This window comes from Mustela putorius, unplaced genomic scaffold (genome assembly GCF_011764305.1).
Source record: "Mustela putorius furo isolate JIRA1106 unplaced genomic scaffold, ASM1176430v1.1 tig00000738_pilon_pilon_pilon, whole genome shotgun sequence".
Taxonomy (NCBI): Eukaryota; Metazoa; Chordata; class Mammalia; order Carnivora; family Mustelidae; genus Mustela; species Mustela putorius.
Window position 1 is genome coordinate 1,847,304 of NW_025421463.1, and position 18,379 is coordinate 1,865,682.

At 50.6% G+C, this 18,379-nt stretch overlaps 1 protein-coding gene across 2 annotated transcripts in view; it reads left to right on the forward strand.

Annotated features, from left to right (window-relative positions):
* SHISAL1 (shisa like 1) overlaps window positions 1–11,395 on the forward strand; it is a 129,542-nt gene extending 118,147 nt beyond the window's left edge. For both annotated transcript variants that reach the window (XM_004771149.3, XM_045083728.1), the window contains exon 5: window positions 8,175–11,395. In XM_004771149.3, the coding sequence (XP_004771206.1) occupies window position 8,175 (1 nt within the window). In that variant the 3' untranslated portion in view covers window positions 8,176–11,395. The remainder of the gene's footprint in view (window positions 1–8,174) is intronic.
* Window positions 11,396–18,379: the final 6,984 nt, after the last annotated feature.

The window sequence follows — 18,379 nt, forward strand, 5'->3', positions numbered from 1 at the left end:
ATGAGTAGGAGTTTGCCAACTGGAGAAAGGGGAGGTGCTCCCAGCATGTGGGCACACTGGGACATTCTGGGGAGTCCTTTGAAGTGGAGACCATATGGAAAGAGGCTCTAGGTGCCCAGCTAAGGCATCAAAATTTTCCCTTTGAAGAAACCATGACCGATTTTTTTAACATTATTGATTTTAAAGTATTTCATTCTATATAAAAGAATATATGTAAAATTCTTATATGAGGCATAAAAAAGAGTAAAGTCAATACCACGTTCCCACTGTGAAACAGAGCAATATCGAGAAGCCCTCAGCATACCCCGCCCCACCTACACACACAAACACACACTCACGCACACACGCATGGTTCCACCAGCCTGAATTTCGTGCCTGCCATCCCCACATATCTCCCTCTAGGCAGTGACTGGAGCAGATTTTGCTCTCCAGAGAAAGGACTCTGGGGAAATAATAGAGGCTGGCCTGGCCGTGGGGCCCAGAATCAGGGACAACCTCATGGAGGCTTTGGCCAAGGTCAGGAGTGAGGCAGCCTCCCCTCAGAGAAAGGAGAGCCTCATTTCCACATCAGCCTGGAGGAGCAAAGACGGAGGAGGAGGGACATTGCTGCTGGCGCCGTGTCTCAGAAGGGCCACTAGAGGCAGAGAGGACCAGGCTGAGGACAATGGGTTGTGAAGTAGTGAGCTCCCTGTCCCTGGGGGAAGTCAAGCAATGTCTAGACCACCACCTGGACTTCCTCAGCAAGCTTCCTGTGACTTTCCTCTTCCTTTGGCCCCTGGGACTTCCTCTGTCTCAGCCTTTTCCTTCCTGATGTCACCATCTGCCCCTCCAGGTGGGGTCCCCAAGGCCAGAGTCTGAATCATCTGTTCCATGCTTCCCCCTCTGAGGTCCTGCAGCTGAGATGGAGCAGAAAACATAGCATCAGATAAGACCTGCTCACATGGAACAGTTGGGGTGGGGGGAAGACAGTTCTCAAATGAAGGAAACCGCACATCAGTCCTTGAAGAGCATGGCGGTGAGCAGTAAGCAGGGCCTTGGGGGCGCAGGGGGGTCAGGAAGTCCTCCCTGGAGAGCCGTCTGCACCAAGGCCTGAGGTTGCTGAGAAAATGAGCTCTGCCCAGATGTCTAGGCAGAGGAAACAGCAAGTGCAAAGGCCCTGAGGCAGGAGCACCCAGGAATGTTGGAGGAGCCACAAAGAGATCCATGTGGCTGGAGAGGATGACAAAAGGGCATGAATAGGAGGCTGCATTAGAAAAGTATAAGGAGACAGCAAAGAGAGTCTCCCGAGCTTTGGTAATAAGAAACCATTAGAGAGTTTGAAGCAGAAAAGATTAGAGAGAGAGAGAGAGAAAATATATCAAAAGCACAGGAAACTATGGCTTCTGTGTTGAGAATACACTGTAGGGAGGTGAGGGCAGAGAAATCAGCTAAGACTATTGAAATCCTTGAGGACTGTGGCTTGGACCATGGCAGCGACAGTGGAAGTGGTGAGATTCTCCGTGTATTTTGAATTGATGAGACTGGTTGATGGGCTGGACCTGGGCATGAGAAGAAAGAAGTCAAGGACGGCTCCCATTCTTCGGACCTGAGCTGCTGGGAGATCGGAGCAGCTGTCAGCGGAGTGGGGGACTGAGAAGTCCAGAAAGACACCTGCTAGGCATGGGCAGGGCATATCCAGGAGGTGGTTGGATGTCCGAGACTACAGTTCAGGAAAGAGTCCTCCACACATAGACGGGATGAAAGTCACAAACCCCAATGACACCTGGGACAGAGACCGGCGAATGGGAGGCATGTGAGCATGATGAGCTAGAGTCAGCTGACAGACTGCCCTCCCGGACCGCTGCTTGGGCCTTTCTGATATCTGCGTCCTTCACAAATGGCGAGCCATTGCTTTGAACCCAGTGCCCTACGGATGGGCATTTCATTGATCCTGAACTCCGCTGTTGGGGCTATTGGGTATGCACGAGTTGGTGCATACTTCGCCCTTGTGCACATGTTTGGAGGATAACTTTTAAGTGGAATTGCTGGGACACGGGGCACGTGCATCTGTAATCTTTGCGGCACATCAGCTGCTTTCCAGAAATGACCTTGGTGTTCCTCCTGCCAGCGGTGAAGCAGAGGCTGTCCGCCCTGCTCCCCCCCCCGCCCCCACCATAATCCAGCAGACACAGGGAGGGCTCAACCTTCTTGATCTTTGCCAGTGTGACGAGTCAAGGATGTGGCAGTGTCCTGTCATTTGTGCTCCAGTACGCTGTCTCATTATGGCTTTAATTTGCATTGCTCTTATTTTAGACTTTGGATTTGCGATCTGACAGTTTTTCTTCTTGGCAATTGGTCTGTTTAGATTCTCTCCTCCTGGATCCTTTGGGTAATTTCTGTTTTGTTGGAAATTCACTCATTTTGTCGAGGTTTTCTGGTTTCGTTGGACAGAGTCGAGTGGGTAGGCTCCCTCACGGTTCTCTCGATATTTATCTGGTCGCCTCATTTTACCGAGCACCTGCTCCGCGTCCAGCATCATTATTGGCCCTGGGGACATGATTGTGCAGCAAAACCAATGAGAAGCACTACTTTGATGTACACATATTTTTTTCAAAAGTAGTTATGTAGAATCCGCGGACTGTTAGAATGTAGTAAGTGCTAGAGAAGAACAGTCTGAGAGCAGAGAAGGAGTCTGAGAAAGAGCGCAACTTGGTCGGGTAGTCACAGAGGGACTCGGGCACAGGGGCCTTGAGGGCCGTGAGGGAAGAATCCTGTGTTTGTCTGGGAGAAGAGATGGGAGCAGGGGCTATGTTAGTCACAGAACCAATGGGCAGATGTAGAAGTAGATACTGATACACTGTAGATACCGATATAGACACACTATAGATGTAGACCGGAGGTAGATATTGACACAGACTTGCTATAGACATAGATACATTGTAGTTATAGATAGAAACACGCATAGATATAGCTACATCGTCGTTATAGATAGAGACATACATAGATAGAGAGATGCGTAGATACAGACCTGCTATAGAAATAGATAGCCTGAAGATATAGACATGCGGTAGACAAAGATAGACACACCTTAGATATAGATACACTGTAGATATATAGAAAGGCTGTAGATATAGCTACAGACATGCTCTCGATATAGATACACCATAGATATTGACATGCTATAAATGGAGGCATGCTGTAGATACTGTCAAAATAGACACCTGTCCATATAGATACGCCATATAACTATTGACACCCTGTAGATATAGGCATAAATGTATAAAGAGATTTACTACAAGGAATTGGCTCGTGCCATCTTGGAGGCTGAGCAGTCCCACAATCTGTAGCTGGCAGGCTGGAGACCCAGGAGAGCTGCTGGTGTGAGCGCCAGTATGGGTCCAAGTCTGAAGGCAGGAGACGACCGACGTCCCAGTCGGAAGACAGCCAGGCGAAGAAGGAATTCTCCCCTAGTCAGTCAGTGCCTTCTCTTCGGGCTGTCAGTGGACTGGGAAGGGCTGTTGGCGCACACAGTCAGCTGACTCAGATGTGAGTCTCTCCCAGAAACACTTTCCCGAACACACCCAGAATCATATTTGGCCCCACCTATGGGCCCAGTCAAGCTGACCCGTAAAAGGATCCATCAGGGATGGAGTGGAGTGAATAAAAGAGAAGACAGAGACTTGATCAGAGAAGATGGAAAGGAAGGTTTCGGTTTCCACTCTGGTGGGACGAAGGCCATTGAGAGTTTTGAGCTGAGCAGTGACATGATCGCACTCAGGTTTTCACAGGATCCCTCTGGCTGCCAAGGAAGTCACAGCAGGAACCCAGTGGGCTGGACCTGTGATGGGAAAAGGGGGTGCAGGAAGCAGCTAACGGATTAGAGTGGACTTTGAGAGGAAGGGGGGGGCCAGAGATAGCCCTGGGGTTCCGGTGCGAGCAACTGGAAGGAGAGCATTTTATTTAATGAGGTCAGGACAACCGTGGGAAAGTTGACTAGATCTGGATTTTAGCTCTGAAAACGTTAAGTTTGAGATGTGTGGCTAATCTCCAGTTGTTGATATCAAGTGGACATTATGGAGACAATTCGAGAGCTTGAGGCCAGAGAGCCATCAGTGTATTGAGTGTTGGAGTCCCTTCAAGGAGACGAGCTCCTTAGGAGTGATCGGAGATGGGGAGGAGAGGAGACGGGAAGGTGGGGAGGGACCCAGGGAGGAATCTGAGAAGGTTCCAGAGAAGCAGGAGGAGAAGCAGGAGAGGGTCCAGAGTGTTCCAGAGGCAGGAGTGATCCCTTGAGTCAACGCTGCCCAGGGGGCAAGTAAGAAAAGGTCTGAGAACTGACCACTGGATTTAGCAACGCAGAAGCCTTTGGTGACCTTGACCAGGACAAATTCTGCAGAATACCTGGGGCAAAAGCCTGTTCCTCCCTCCTTCCGCCTCTAGATTACCAACAGCTAACATTTCAGTGTTTTTCAAAGAACCAGAAATTCAGTTTATTTATTCCTTCCTTGCTTTGTTTTCAACTTCATTTCAGTTTTAATTTCTCAGTTACTGTCCTAGGCCTTCCTTAAGCTTATTTGGTCTTTTCTAACTTTTTGATTTGGATCATTAATTCAGGTTCTGTTTATTAATATCAATATTTAAAGCTATAAATTTTCCCCTGAGCATTGCCTGAGCATCCCAGAAGTTCTGAGATATGGTATTTTTTATTTTTATTATCTCTATATTCCAAAATTTTAATTTCTTGGCCCTCTCTTTGACACACAAGTTCTTTTAGAGTTTTTAAACTTCTTGTGTAGCTTTCATTCTGTTTTGTGGTTTTCATTATAAATATTTTCAGATTCTCGTGTATTAGGATCAGAGAATGGTATCTGATTTTTCAGTTTTGGAATGTATTTTCTTTGAGGCGTGATAGTCACTTTCAGTGTGTCCTTTTTCAAGTCCTTTTGAATAGACGGTAGATTCTGTTTAATGCCTACACACATGCACAACATGTGCACACACGTGTACACGTACATGCACACAGGCATACACACATGCAAACACACACACGCACACTATCTTACTAATTAGGTATTTGGCCCCCATCTTTTTATTTATGTTTTTGTCAACTTAATCTGTAATGGACGGAGAGGTTAGTTAAAATGCACGCATACTAGGACACTCTCTTTTTCTTCCCACATTTCCAGCTGTTCTTGCTCTGCAACGCAAAGGCTATGTTCTTTGGTGCATAGACGTTCATTACTTTGAGACCCTCATGGTGACTTTCATCCTGATCCCTGCATGGTACCCTTCTTTTCCACATTCAGTATTTCTTGCCCTGACTTCAGCTTTATCTAATATTCAGATCAAGACCCCTGGTTTCTCTTGGTTTGCATTTGTTTGTTTGTTATGTTTCTGCCCCCCCCTTTTTTTAATTGTGACATTAAGTACACTGATGTTGTTGAAAAACCATGGCTTTTTCATTATCCGTCCACCGTTTTATGGGAAACCTGTGTGACTCATTGTACCCTCAGTAGATCTCATTTGTAATCTGGTCTGAGCATCTTTTTTCTTTTTTTTTTTTTTTAAAGCCAGTGTGTGTGGTTCATTAACATTTACTGACATGGCAGATACATTTGGTGTTACTTTTGTCATGGTTTGTGATATGCTTTTTGCTTTTATAGCTTTTGTGGGGGTTGTCAATTTCCACCATATGGTCTCTGTTTTCTTTGTTTTATTTTTTGTGTATGTGTCTTCTGACAATTTGCAAAGCTGTGTTTTTGATCCTGTGGTTATCTTTATAATTCCACTGTGATATGATACCCTTAATTCTCTATTTCTTTAGACAGTGTTTATTTTCTCCTTACATATGAGGAATGTCCAAATTAGAATATTTCTATTTTCCTTCCCCTTCTCTCACTTCCACCAAATGACTTTTGTTGATTATATTTTATGATTTTCTTCCCTGTTTACTCTTGTACCTCTAATTTTACTTAAACCTTTTTTTTTCAAGATTTTATTTATTTATTTGACAGACAAAGATCACAAGTAGGCAGAGAGGCAGGCAGAGAGAGAGAGAGAGGAGGAGGAAGCAGGCTCCCTGCTGAGCAGAGAGCCCGATGCGGGACTCGATCCCAGGACCCTGAGATCATGACCCGAGCCGAAGGCAGCGGCTTAACCCACTGAGCCACCCAGGCGCCCTTACTTAAACCTTTGAACGATTCTTGAGATGCCTAAATGTAAGTGATGAAGACAGAGTTTACATAAATTGCCTCCCATTTCTCACCTCTTTACCCCAGTTCTCCGTTTTCTCTTTCATTCTTGCCTATAATAGTCCTAATCCGTGGATCTGTTTCGGACAGTTCTACAGTTCAGTTGATTCTCACTGTTGGTACCATTGCCAGACTCACCCCATTTGGCCTTGGTTATCCCAAGTGTGTCCTCTAGTAATTTATGTAAGAAGGACTCCCAGAAACTGTATTCCAAAAATAGGTTCAAAAAGTGTTTCTGTGGATGTTAAACTTGAAAGATGGTCCATCTGGGTTTTAGATTCTTGGTTCATTCATTCATTCAACAAATATTCATGAAACTATGTTCCAGAACCTGCCTATGTTACTGTTCCAAACCCTGGCAATACAGATGTGAACACGACACACCGACACGGTGGCCCTCTTGTAGCTACTTTCTGGGTGGGAAACAAACAATAAATTAGAACAGTCAGTGAAATCTGTGGTGTGCTGAATAAGTTGGATGCTATGGAGGAAGATAAAGCAGTTAGTGGGGGATCCCTGGACCTGGCTTTGTCATGGAAGCCACGGAGAAGTCTCTATGGCATCCCAACCCTGACCCCATCACATGTTTCTGCTGATGGAGAGCAGGGAGACTGGCTCTGCTTCTTGGGCTCTCAGCTACTCTGGAAAGAAGGGCTGTGCGGGCTTTGTCAGAGCCACTCCCTCAACTCTCCCGTGCCCCCACCTCCTCCCAACATCCACTGGAGCTTGGTTGAATATGGTTTATTGGTTAAGAGCTATAATCAGAAGTCCAGCTGCACTGATATGGAGGGGAGCATCGGGGCCCCCACCAGAACCAGGCGTCTTCCTGCTTTCCACTTTACCTGCATTAGTGAGTGTCCCTCCTTCTTGTACTCTTATCTGGATTCATGTCCCTTTCCCTGAGGACTTCCACTTACACAGGACAGGTCATGGGACCACCCATCTGCAAGGATGCCTAGAAAGATAAGTGTTTGTGACTGGACAGTTGCCGTGATAATTGGATAGGAGACGGGGAATTCATAGCACCATCTTGACTCTGCCAGTCAAAGCTATGCATGCCCCATGGGCCAGTGTTTACCCTCCTGACCCTGCCCATTGGTCTCCTGGTCCATTCCTGTGCCAGGAGCATCCTGGTTTCTTCTCCATGGCTTTGTAGGATACAGTCACATCCAGTGATGTGATTCCAAGATTTGTAATGGTTTTTATTATAATTATGAATGGTGTCTGTATCTGCTCTTAATATTTTTGAGAGTTTTTAAAAAAGATTTTATTTATCTGAGACAGAGAGAGTGGGCACCAGCACTGTGAGATCATGACCTGAACTGAAGTTTGATGCTTAACCAACTGAGCCACCCAGGTGCCCCAATATTTTCTAGTTTTTAATACCAAGGGTGACCATATAGTTTATCATCCAAATCAAAACACTTATTGGCATGAAAGAGGAACAACATTAAAAATTATATCAGAACAACAGGTGTTAACTGGGATGACCCAAGCTAAGACACATAATCACTCTGGTAACTGTTGAGACAGATGAATATTGTTGGTTTTATACATTAAACTGCTAATCTCAGGGATTGAAGACCATATCACTGTATCTGCATTGTGTTCTAGGAATTAGCCTGTTGATTCTCTTGGATTTTCTGTGCATATTATCTGCCATTAATTGTAACTCAAGTTCTTTTATTCCACTCCTAAGATGCTATGCTTTTTTTTCTTGTCTTATTACATGGGCCACGAGTGCCGGTGCTGAATGAAGCCATAGTAGAGGCAGGCTTGCTTGTCTTGCTTCCAGTCTTAACATCAAATAGTTCTCTGTATCCAGAAGTCATGCAGTCAGAGAAAACCCAACTTCTCTGGGCACTGAGTCCCGAGAGAAGTGTCCTCAGTGATTCCCCATGGAGGAGACACTGTATGATATTTTGTTTCCTTCTGCTTCCTCAGAAAACCCTTTTGCCGTGCCTCAGGATGGGGGAGGTGAGACCCGAAGCACCTGGCACAGCCTCCAAGGAGACCAACGTCAACAGAGACCCCAGGGAGAGCCGAGGTGGCTGCGGCGGTGGCAGAGGAAGAAATGCCACCTGTGCCCACAACCCCCTTCCGTGGACTTCTAAGACTAGGAGCAAACTCAGGGGTGGGGGCCAGGGGTTCTAAGGCAGGGGTTCAAGACAGGGTCTTGAGCCACCTGTCTGCAAGCAATAGTCCCATTCTGGGCTGGTGGCTTCTGAGAGGGGACACCATTGTGGACTCAGGATGACCAGCACAAAGCTGTTCCGGCTAATTCAAGCTGCAGGGATTAGGCCTGTGCACCATACCTGTGGGCCCCTTGCCTCCAGTCCCTCCAGTTGTGGCCTGTGGGCCTGTGTCAGAATACTGAATGTGAGTGTGTGTGTGTGTGTGCATAAGTGTGTGTTTGGAGGTATGATTCGGGGTGTTCTTTTTGTTTGGTTGCGTGTTGGTTTCTATTGGAATCCCCACGAGTCCTCTAATGGGCACAGGTCACCAGTGGTGGGGGCCCTGGTCAGCGTCCCCATTCAAACTTCTTGCTGTAGCGGGCAGCCGTGAACCCCCTGGAGTCACCAAGCATGAGGCATGGTCCCGCTATGTCTCAGAGGACATGGGGATTTGAACATGTTAGTGAGGGTTTGTTCTTATGGAATTTACCCCCCTAACAATGTAATAATAGGTGATGAGGCATCTTGGGCCATCCACGGGACAGGCACGGGGGCGCGTGTCTCCATGCACTCCCTCTCTCACTGCCCGGGAGGGGGGTGTGGTGAGCCCCCTGCAGAAATGGCTCTGAGCAGGGAAGGGGCCCAGGGTCACAGAGCCAAGAGGAGACCAGCCACTCTGTTTGATCTTAGGGGTGTAGGAACCCAAAGTCCACACTCCCCAGCCCAGGGGACCCCAGCACAATCCCTGGGACATCTCCCCACTTGCCTCTCAGTGGACTGACTGTTGCCCCAAGATCTCCACCATCACTGCCCTGAAACCTTCATCCACGCAGCACATTCTGTTAAGCACCTGCTGTGTGTCAGACCCCAGGCTGGGCAGTGATGGGAACTGGCCATGAGTCAGGCAGGCCGGGTCCCTGCTCTGAAGGGAGGCCACCATCTGGTGGGATAGATACACAGATCTGAGCTGAACACAGTGACGAGGGCTGTGGAAGCACCAAGGGAAGTTTCCAGAAACCATTCCACTTTAGATTTCTGCATAAACCTGGACGCCTCTAACATCCATCCCCAGAGGTCCCCACCACCACCCACCCCACTGGCTGAGGGCACACACACGGAAGGGCACTGCCCGGGAAACCTTCACATAAATCCCCAAGGACCACAAGGCCAGTGTAGACACACCCATTCCACTGGGAGAGTTTCCAGATCTCCCCCAGCTCTTAGCGCAGTGGACCCTGCTCAGCAAACATGTGTCCCTCTGATGGCGTGTCCACACTCAGCCGGACTCTTGCACGCGTGCTGTCTGCCCTCCAGACACACCGGTGAGCGGGTGATGCTCATGGTGCTGGTCGGCGAACTGGGGAGGGAGGGCCGGCAAGAAGGGAATCATGAGTACGGACGCTGAGTGCTGGGCCCACAGTCAAGTCGGAACAGTCTGTTCGAGAGCCAGCCACGGGCATTAAAGATGGGGTTGGGGGGTGGGGGAGAGCATCCCAGCACAAAGGCCCTCAGGCAGCAGCGTGCTTGATGCTTTCAAAAGATCCAAAGAAATCCAGGATGGCGGAACCGGCAGGAGGGCAGAGGGGTTGAGGGGGAGGGAGTCCAGGCTCTCTGCAAGGCGTACAGACACAACACCCCATCCTTTGATAAAGCATTTTCCAGCTCCATAAGGAAAGGACTCTCCCCCATTTCGTGGACTAGGAATCTGAGACTCAGGTAGGTCCGTGACCTGCCCAAAGTTCACAAGGCAGGCTGGGGCAGAGCAAACCCGTGGTTTCCCCACATCTCCCCAGACAGGGGGGCCCAAGTGTATGGTTTGGCAGCAGCAGAGGGAAAACTTCATTTGAGGTGTTGAGTAGGGATGGGCACATCTTCCTTTGCCTGGACGCTGTGGGCAGCCCTGGAGAGGGGCTCAGCTCCCTCTGGCCCAGGGGGATCAACTCTCACTTGCATCAGATGTGCAGAGCCTCGGGAATCAGGGGAACCCGAGGTTCGGGGGGGGGTACAAGACCCAGATTCTGACGTCAGCTCTGCACTCAGAGCAGTGTGACCTCGGGCCAGGCCTGTGCCTTCTCCGCCCTCAGTTTCCCCCTCGGTAAGAGGAAGGAGTCAGACCAGGTCTTCAGGGGCTGGCATCTCTGGCCTCCTGTGGTCCTGGGCGACGCTCACGCAGCTGCTTACACAGAGTTCCTTCCTTCGGTGGGAAAGAGCTGGCGGCCTCCCCGGCCTGGGGGCCTGAGCCAGAGGCTGCTCTCACCTAGACCAGGCAGGGCTAGGACCCACCTGGTCCGCAGCCCTGAAAATTACAGCTGGCTTCTGGCCCCCTCTCATAGTCTTTTCGGGAGTGACTGGTAACCCTTTAGGGCTTGGGATGGAACATTCTGTTGGATGGGAGGCTTCCCACTTGTAGCTCGGCACACATCACAGCCGGGGACGTGGGAGGGAGGAAACCACAGTCACCGCCTCTCTGAGTGGCTGAGGGGTGAGATGGGGCGCAGGGCCCGAGTGCCCCGAGTGGAGGGCATGGCTGCTGGGAAGGCACGTGTGAACAGGGCTGTCCCCCCACAATGTCCAGGGCTCCTTAAAACCCCACAGGAGCCCGGCTCGTCCCAGCAAAAACCTGCCCCCCTCCGCCCCCTACTGCGGCAGGCCACTGCGCCAATCGGTAGTGTCCCCGAGAATAAGACACAGGGTAGTGATAAGTTCCAGTAGAGATGTTCAGAGTTAGAGTTCTTAGTGACTTCCAAACCCAGTCTTTCAAGCTGCCTCTGTTTACTTTCTACTGTGAGCTTCTGGCTATCCCCACGTCATTTGTAACCGTAACGATAACCCTAGTGCAAAAAGAGAAATAAAAAGCAGAGAAAGAAGACGACAACGTACCTTCCCGGGGAATCTGGGCCCGACGCCGGTCTGTGTCGTGACTCCTGCTCGCAAGGCCTCTTCCCGCTGGGAACGGTGTGTCGTGGACACGCGGCGTCTGCTTTTCCTCTCGCTTGTGTATGGTGTGATCTGTGTGTTTTGGAACTGATTCAGAACAACACCCAGGCCCTCGGCCCTCACCTTAACCTCCGAAGTCACCCTGAGCCTCAGTCGGGGAGGGGCCCGCCCCTGCCGATGGGCCCGGAGCTGCCAGCTCCAGGGGCACGTCTGACACTGACCCGGACTGGTAGGAAACAGCCTTCGTCGAAAACACGTACAGGAACACGCATGCGCCCACACACACCTACACGCGGGCACACACGCGGGGGCATCCGGGCCCCCTTGTGGTCTCTGATACCCGAGAAAAACAGGCCAGCGGCTAGCGAGGGTGGGTGGTCCTTCCCTTCGTTGTGCGGAACAGCAAGCAGGGAAATACGGCCCCAGGGCTCGGAAGGACATGGGACGGGCTGGGGCTGGATCGGACGACACGGGGAGGGATGTGGGGTAAGAGACACTTCCAGGCTCCTGCCAAGAGACACTTCCAGGCTCCCCGTCACATCCGAAGCTCTCTCTAGGTCATTTCAGTCTCAGCGACACTGTAGGCGTGGCCGTGCCTGGCACCGTCCCCCGCGCGGACCCCCAGACCGGTGTCTGCTCCAGGTCGGTGTCCTGACCCTCTGCCTTTCCTCCAGCCCAGACCCTGCCCGCTGGCTCAGCTGAACCCCCCGACCACTGTGTTTACTAGAGTCTCCTCGATCCTTCAACAACCCAAATCCACGTGATAGCCCCCAGTGATGTCATTGGGGGCACTTCCTGTCCGCGGCGAGGGGCAGCCTTGTCACCGCAGGGAGCCGCTATGCCTCCCCGCCCCCATCGTCTGCGATGGGAACTTGAGGTTGGAGTCATAGAAGGGACTTTCAGGGGTTCTTGACCTTACCGCTGACCTGGTGAGTATCAGATGGGGTCTAGGTGCTCCCTATAAACCGACTCAAGGTCGGGGAGGCAGCCAGCACCCCCCCAACCCCCGGGGAGTGGTGACACCAGGCTCACTGCCACCTGCAGCCCCGGAGCCCAGGCTGGGGCGATGCCATTCACCCTGCAGCACACGGACACCACACACCTGCTGTGCGACCGACGCCCCACGAGGCTCCCAGCCTGCCTTGCAACACACCCAGCCGCACATGGCTGTCAAGGGGACGGATACAACCTTGGGGTCCGTGGCCTGAAAAATAGATGTTGACGTTGAGCAATCAGGCGCGAGAGATAGAAGATTCTAGAAAATCCATTCGCTCATGCATGCATTCCTTCATCTGTTCAACGAATATTTGTCCGTCTCTGAACCCAGCACGCACCTGGGAGCAGATCCTGCTGAACACGGAGATGTCGGAGAACATGCGCATGTCCGTGGGAGAGGCTGGGATCCCCCGAGAAGTGATTAGTTGTCCCCAACATTTAGGAGCGCCCAGATCCACAAAGCAAACAGTTTGCCCCTCTGTGAGAGTGACCCTGGAGGTGGCATTGTCCTTACCCCTCAAGTTCTCAGTACCAGACCCTGCCAGATAGTTGGTGCTCAAGAGAGGCTTGGTGAGTGAGCTGCTCTGACCCTTAGTCACACTGTCCCTAAAACTCCTATCTTTACATCAAAACCCTGATGCGTTTGCCCTTGTCAGAGTGACATTCAGGACTGCGGCAGGGCCCACCCCCCAGCTGTACCATTCACAATGCTGTCAGCAAATGTTTCTGGGTCCCCAGGAACAGCGTTCCTATGGACCACATTGGAACAGCCACCCCCGGGGCTGGTGCAGTGAGGTCCCGTGGATTGCCCTACACCGCTCTTCAAAATGTGCAGGAGCCGATGGAAGTTGATAAACAGGCCGGGGGGTGGGGCGGGGGACGTGGATCACTGGGGCACATGGTTGCAAGTCGCAGATGGCGCCGCCACCACGGGCGTCCAGTGGGACCAAACTGGTGACCTGAGCGAATGTCTTCTTGGAGCCCCGCCTGGGTTCTCGTGTGTGTTCTTTCTGTTTCTCCCCTTCTGTATGTTCAAGCTGGTGGGATGCAGATGGGCAAGCCGTCAGTCTGGGTCAGGTGCAATAACTAAGTGGGGTGCCGAAGGGGAAGGGCTCAGTCACCCCAACAAGGCAGGACCGCCACTCCCCCTGGCTGGTGCGTCCACCCCAGGGTCCGCCAGGCTAGGGCACACAGGTGAGGGTGGGCTAGGGCGGTCCCTCTCTCCCGCGCACCCCGACTTCCCGTGAGCAGGCACAGGGTCTCCCTGAGAGCTGATAACCGGGAAAACCAAAAACCAACAATATTCCTGATAATAATAATGTAATAACAATAATAGTAATAATGTATTTTACACTGCGCTACACTGCTTTTGTCTTTATATACAGTAGTTTTTATAAAGATGTCCTTAGGTTTTAATAAAGGAGTGTCATGTCAACTCTTCCCAGCGTTAAAACTTGCTTTCACGTTTCCAAACGCACTGGCCGCATCCTGCCCTCACGATGTGTCCCTTTTGGCCACGGAGGCTGGGAGAGGAGGGTCCGAGGTCTCGGCTGAGGTCTTGTCCAGTGTGGCACTAGGGGTCCAGCCTGACTTCAGCCCCAAGGGCAGATGGAGAGACCAGACGGGGACCACCTCCCCAGGGACAAGAGCAGGTGGGAAAGCGGACAGAGCGGGCAGGAGGGCGGGCTGGGCACAGTTGCTGCACATTGCCATCTCCTTAAACACTGTGCCGGGCTGGTGAAGCGGGGGCCACTCTTCCCGGATGGGTAGATTCCCATCCCTGGCTCAGACGGTGGCCCTAAATGACTGAGCCCCATCCCGTGGGTTCTCAGAGGAGGACCAGACTTCTGCTCTCCAGGAGGGACAGACACGCTTGTTGGACAAACAGGGGTTTTGCGCCTCCTCTACCTGCCACCCGCGCGGGCCATGTTGGACCCTCTTTCCTCCCAAGTCTCAGCCCCATGAACAATTTGGCCACAGCAGTGTCGCCCCACAAGGGCTGGGGCCGCATCCAGTTCCATTCAAAGCTCCAGTCTCAAACACCATTCTGAGCTCTGCCTCCCACACCCCCCTCCAGACTGGAGTCCTATCCCAGGTCCCAGGGGGCAGAGGAGGACTCAGTGCACCCTGCCCATCCCCCGGGCAGCCAGCATCTGCGCTGGAGCAGAGGAAAGGGCCAGGAAAGGCAGGGGGAAGGGGCTGGTTTGGTGCCACTGTTCTTGCTGCCGTAGGCAAGTTCTGCAGACTTGTCCTTGGGGCACATGGAGGCTTCCTTGGGAGAGCCATGTGGGGTCTCCCCATGCCCCTATTCCTAGGCAAGGAAGACCAGGCCAGGATGTAGCCATTTGTGTGTGCGCGTGTGCACACGCACGCACACACACACACACACACACACACACAGAGGCTCACATATGTACACACTCACATCCTTCCCCTGCTTGGTGTTGGAGAGGAGACAGGACAAATCCCTGAATAAAGACGGTCCTCCTGGAAAGCTGCCGGCTCTCTCCGAGCTGTCCCTTGTGCTGCGGGCAGGATGACCACAGAGGAGAAGGGACAGAGTTTGGCTTCGGATCTCTCCCGGTCTCGGCTGCCCAGCCAAATGTCTTGGACTTGCCCAGATGGGCCGTGGAGTGCCATGGGCAGGCTCGAGACAAAGGAGAGTTGCCATGAGTCCCAGACCAGGAAGTTCCCCAGACCAGGAATTCAGAAGAAGTCACCACGACCCATCCAAAAAAACACAAAAAAGATATGAGAGGAAAAATCCTGTCCAAAACACCTGATCGTCGAAAAGAAATGGATAATTTTCTTTAAAACATTACAAGTTCCAGAAACTGGTACTAGAGAGTGAGAATCTGAAGAGCCCTTTAATTATTAAATAAATTGAATCCATCAGCAAATTATTCCCATAAGGAAGCTCCAGGCCCCGCAAATTCAACCAAAATTCAATCAAAGGAAGAAATCAAGCCCATGTCGCACAAGCTCTCCTCCTGGGGAACAGGAGGGAAAAATAAGATAAACGTACAAGAGCATCGAACAGCCTCGACTTGTTTTTCTGAGGCCAGAGGAACGGTGACACCAAAACCCGGCAGAGCGAGCCCCGGTCACCACCACAGATGCCAGAATCCTGATCAACACGGAGCACGCGGACTCCGGCAGCCCTCATCGGGCGTATCCCAGAAACGTCGGGTTGCTCGACCATCAGGGAACAAGAACTAGGATCTCTTTACAGCATCAGCATCTTAAAGAGAAACACGCTTGATCTTTTCAATCAGCACAGGAAAAATACATGAATAAACGCCAGCACCTGTTCCAGTTTACAAATGCGGGAGCGCAAGGGGACGTTTTCAATCCAGATAGCCGATCCCCGTGAAATGTACAGAAAACGCCACATGGAGCTTGATCCCTGAAATCTTGAAAGCTTTCCTTTCAGGTCAGGAATGAGCCCTCGACCCCTGTTCTCACCGCGTCTGTCCAATGGCGCAGAGCTCCCAGCAGCGCCGCGAGGCAGAGCCGAGGAATCGAAGGTATAAAGATGAAAACGGAAGAAATTAAAACGTAACTTTCAAGATGATCTGATTGTATCGGGAGGAAATCCAAAATAATCTCATTTAAATTAAAGCCAGTAAGCAAGATACGTACACATATACATATACATGTATGTGTGTATGTATATTTATAAAAATTCATAACATGAAAGTTTATAATATATATACATATATATACATATATATAATTCAAATAAAATCTGATGTGTGTTGCTGAGAACCCTCTATTATACGCCACTCTGGGGCCTGGGCCCCCTCTGATCTGTTCACCACTGTGTCACTCCAAGGCCTCCAAGGCCTCCAAGGTCACCATAGCAAGGAAAGACAGAGCGAGAGGATCATTCGTCACCTTTTCAACACTTTGGGCTGGGGGGAATAAGTGTCCTTTCCACTCACATTCCACCGGTTGGACCGGGTCCCACAGCCCCAGCTAACTGCCAGGGAGCTAGGAAGAGTCGTCCTCCAAGAACGCAAGCCACGCTTGGTCCCCCATGGAGCGCACACTCACACCTTCTCCAGACAGAGACAACCCAACTGCCATGATCACTACATCCAGCTTGAAACATTGGCTCTTGGATAGATGACCTGCACGGGGGTCTCCAGAGGCTCCGTGCCCACCAGCTCTTGCTCTGGACACCTACAAACTGAAAGAATTTCCTGCCTCCGATACGGACCCCATATTCAATGACAGAGCAAGGTCATTACAAATGCAATGAGCACTTCCACATGGAGACAATGGACACGGGTGGCCGTCTCTGCTCTGTGCGATCGCCGCACCCTGGGGGACAGACCTACCTGGGCCCAAGGCCCCTACCCTGGGGAGGGAGGTAAGATTTCTGGATTAGACGTCTCCTAAGAAAGTACATTGTTGGTCATTCTCGGTGGCCCTTGACAATGTCCTGCCGTTAGATTCCTTGGCTACACATGAAACAGTCATGTGGGAGTGTCCCCTTTGGGGGCTGTGGGATCTCAGCTGCTGTCCGCCCATGGAAGACTGGGGACCCAGTGAAGAGTCAAGAGTCAAGTGTTTTGAGTCCTGGCTTTGGGTTCCTCTCTAATACAGTTTCCTTAAAAATGTAGTAGATATTGATATGTGTGTTTCCAGTGAGTTCCATGTTCCATCTCTCAGCAAAAAGTCTATCTGGGATGGGTGCGGGTCTCCACTTTGCTTACTCGTCATTTTGGCCCCGTGTCCCACTCACAGTATAACGGCAGCCACCTGGAGTCTATCTGGACCTTTCTCGTCTGCTTTTTGCCCTGCAGTTTTTCGAGCCTTTGTTGTTCAAATTCTCCCCAAATCCCTTATCAAGGTATTTTTTACCTTTCCAATTTTGCCAAGCCCCAGATTTCTGAAATTTCTCTATTCTCTTTATTTCTGCCCACGAACAGCCATTTCTCTCCTGAGCTCATGGCTTTCTTGCAAAACCTCATTGAGTGTCGTCAACAGCCAAGCTGCGCTTCTACTCTCCTGCTCTCTCCCCCTCTTGTTTTGCTGTTGCAAGTCCAATAGGCTACAGGTTCACACAGACAGACCTGGGTGAATACGTCACCATCCACAACCTGACCCCCCACCCCCCAGATCCAGCGTTTCCTTGGCACCCGCCACCAGCTGCTAAGCTAATGCCGTATCTTTTAGCCTTTTGATACCTCAACACTGGTTTAAGCCAGGACAGCGTAAGGATACTCAGAGGCCAAAAGAAAGGATTCTCCATCCCTTGTGCAAAGATGATGCACTCCCACCATGCCGCAGGGAAACTGCTCCACGATGTGACTCAAGTCATGATGTGACTCGAGCACTTCCATCTTGTCTCCAGGGCTTTCCCCCAGAGCCTCCCAGACAGGAATGCCCTGGGAGGGAACAGAGATGAAGAAGCATTCTTAATGACCTTATCCCACTGTTACACACTGTCTTCCCAAAGTCCTCCAGATGCAAACATACTGGAAAGACACTATGATCAAAACAATACATGGGGGCACCTGGGTGGCTCAGTTCATGATCCCAGGATCCTGGGATTGAGCCCCACACCGGGCTCTCTGCTCAGCGGGGAGACAAACAGCTTAGAATACAGAAATATAAGGGAGCATATATGGTACTTGATATAACAAAAGTGGTGTTTCAATACAGTGAAGAATTATTAATGAATATATAATTATTAACATTGTTTGACTAAGTCACAAGTATTTACAAGTGATACCAACTGGCTACCCACCCAGGAGAAAAGAAAAGTGGAACCCTATTTCACCATATCTGAAAACCAACGGCCTATTAGAGACTTCAATAAAACAAGAACAATTCAGCAAGAAATTCTAAAAGATTATAGGAACATTCTCAATGTAGGAAAAAGTCCTAATCAAGACCAGACACCCAGTAGCTAAAGAAGTGATAAACAAAGTTAGTTTGTGTTTGGCAAAAGGTAACACAAAGTTAAAATGCGAACAAGAGATTTAAACACAGAGAGCACATACGAGGCTTATATTTAATTTATAGAGAGCA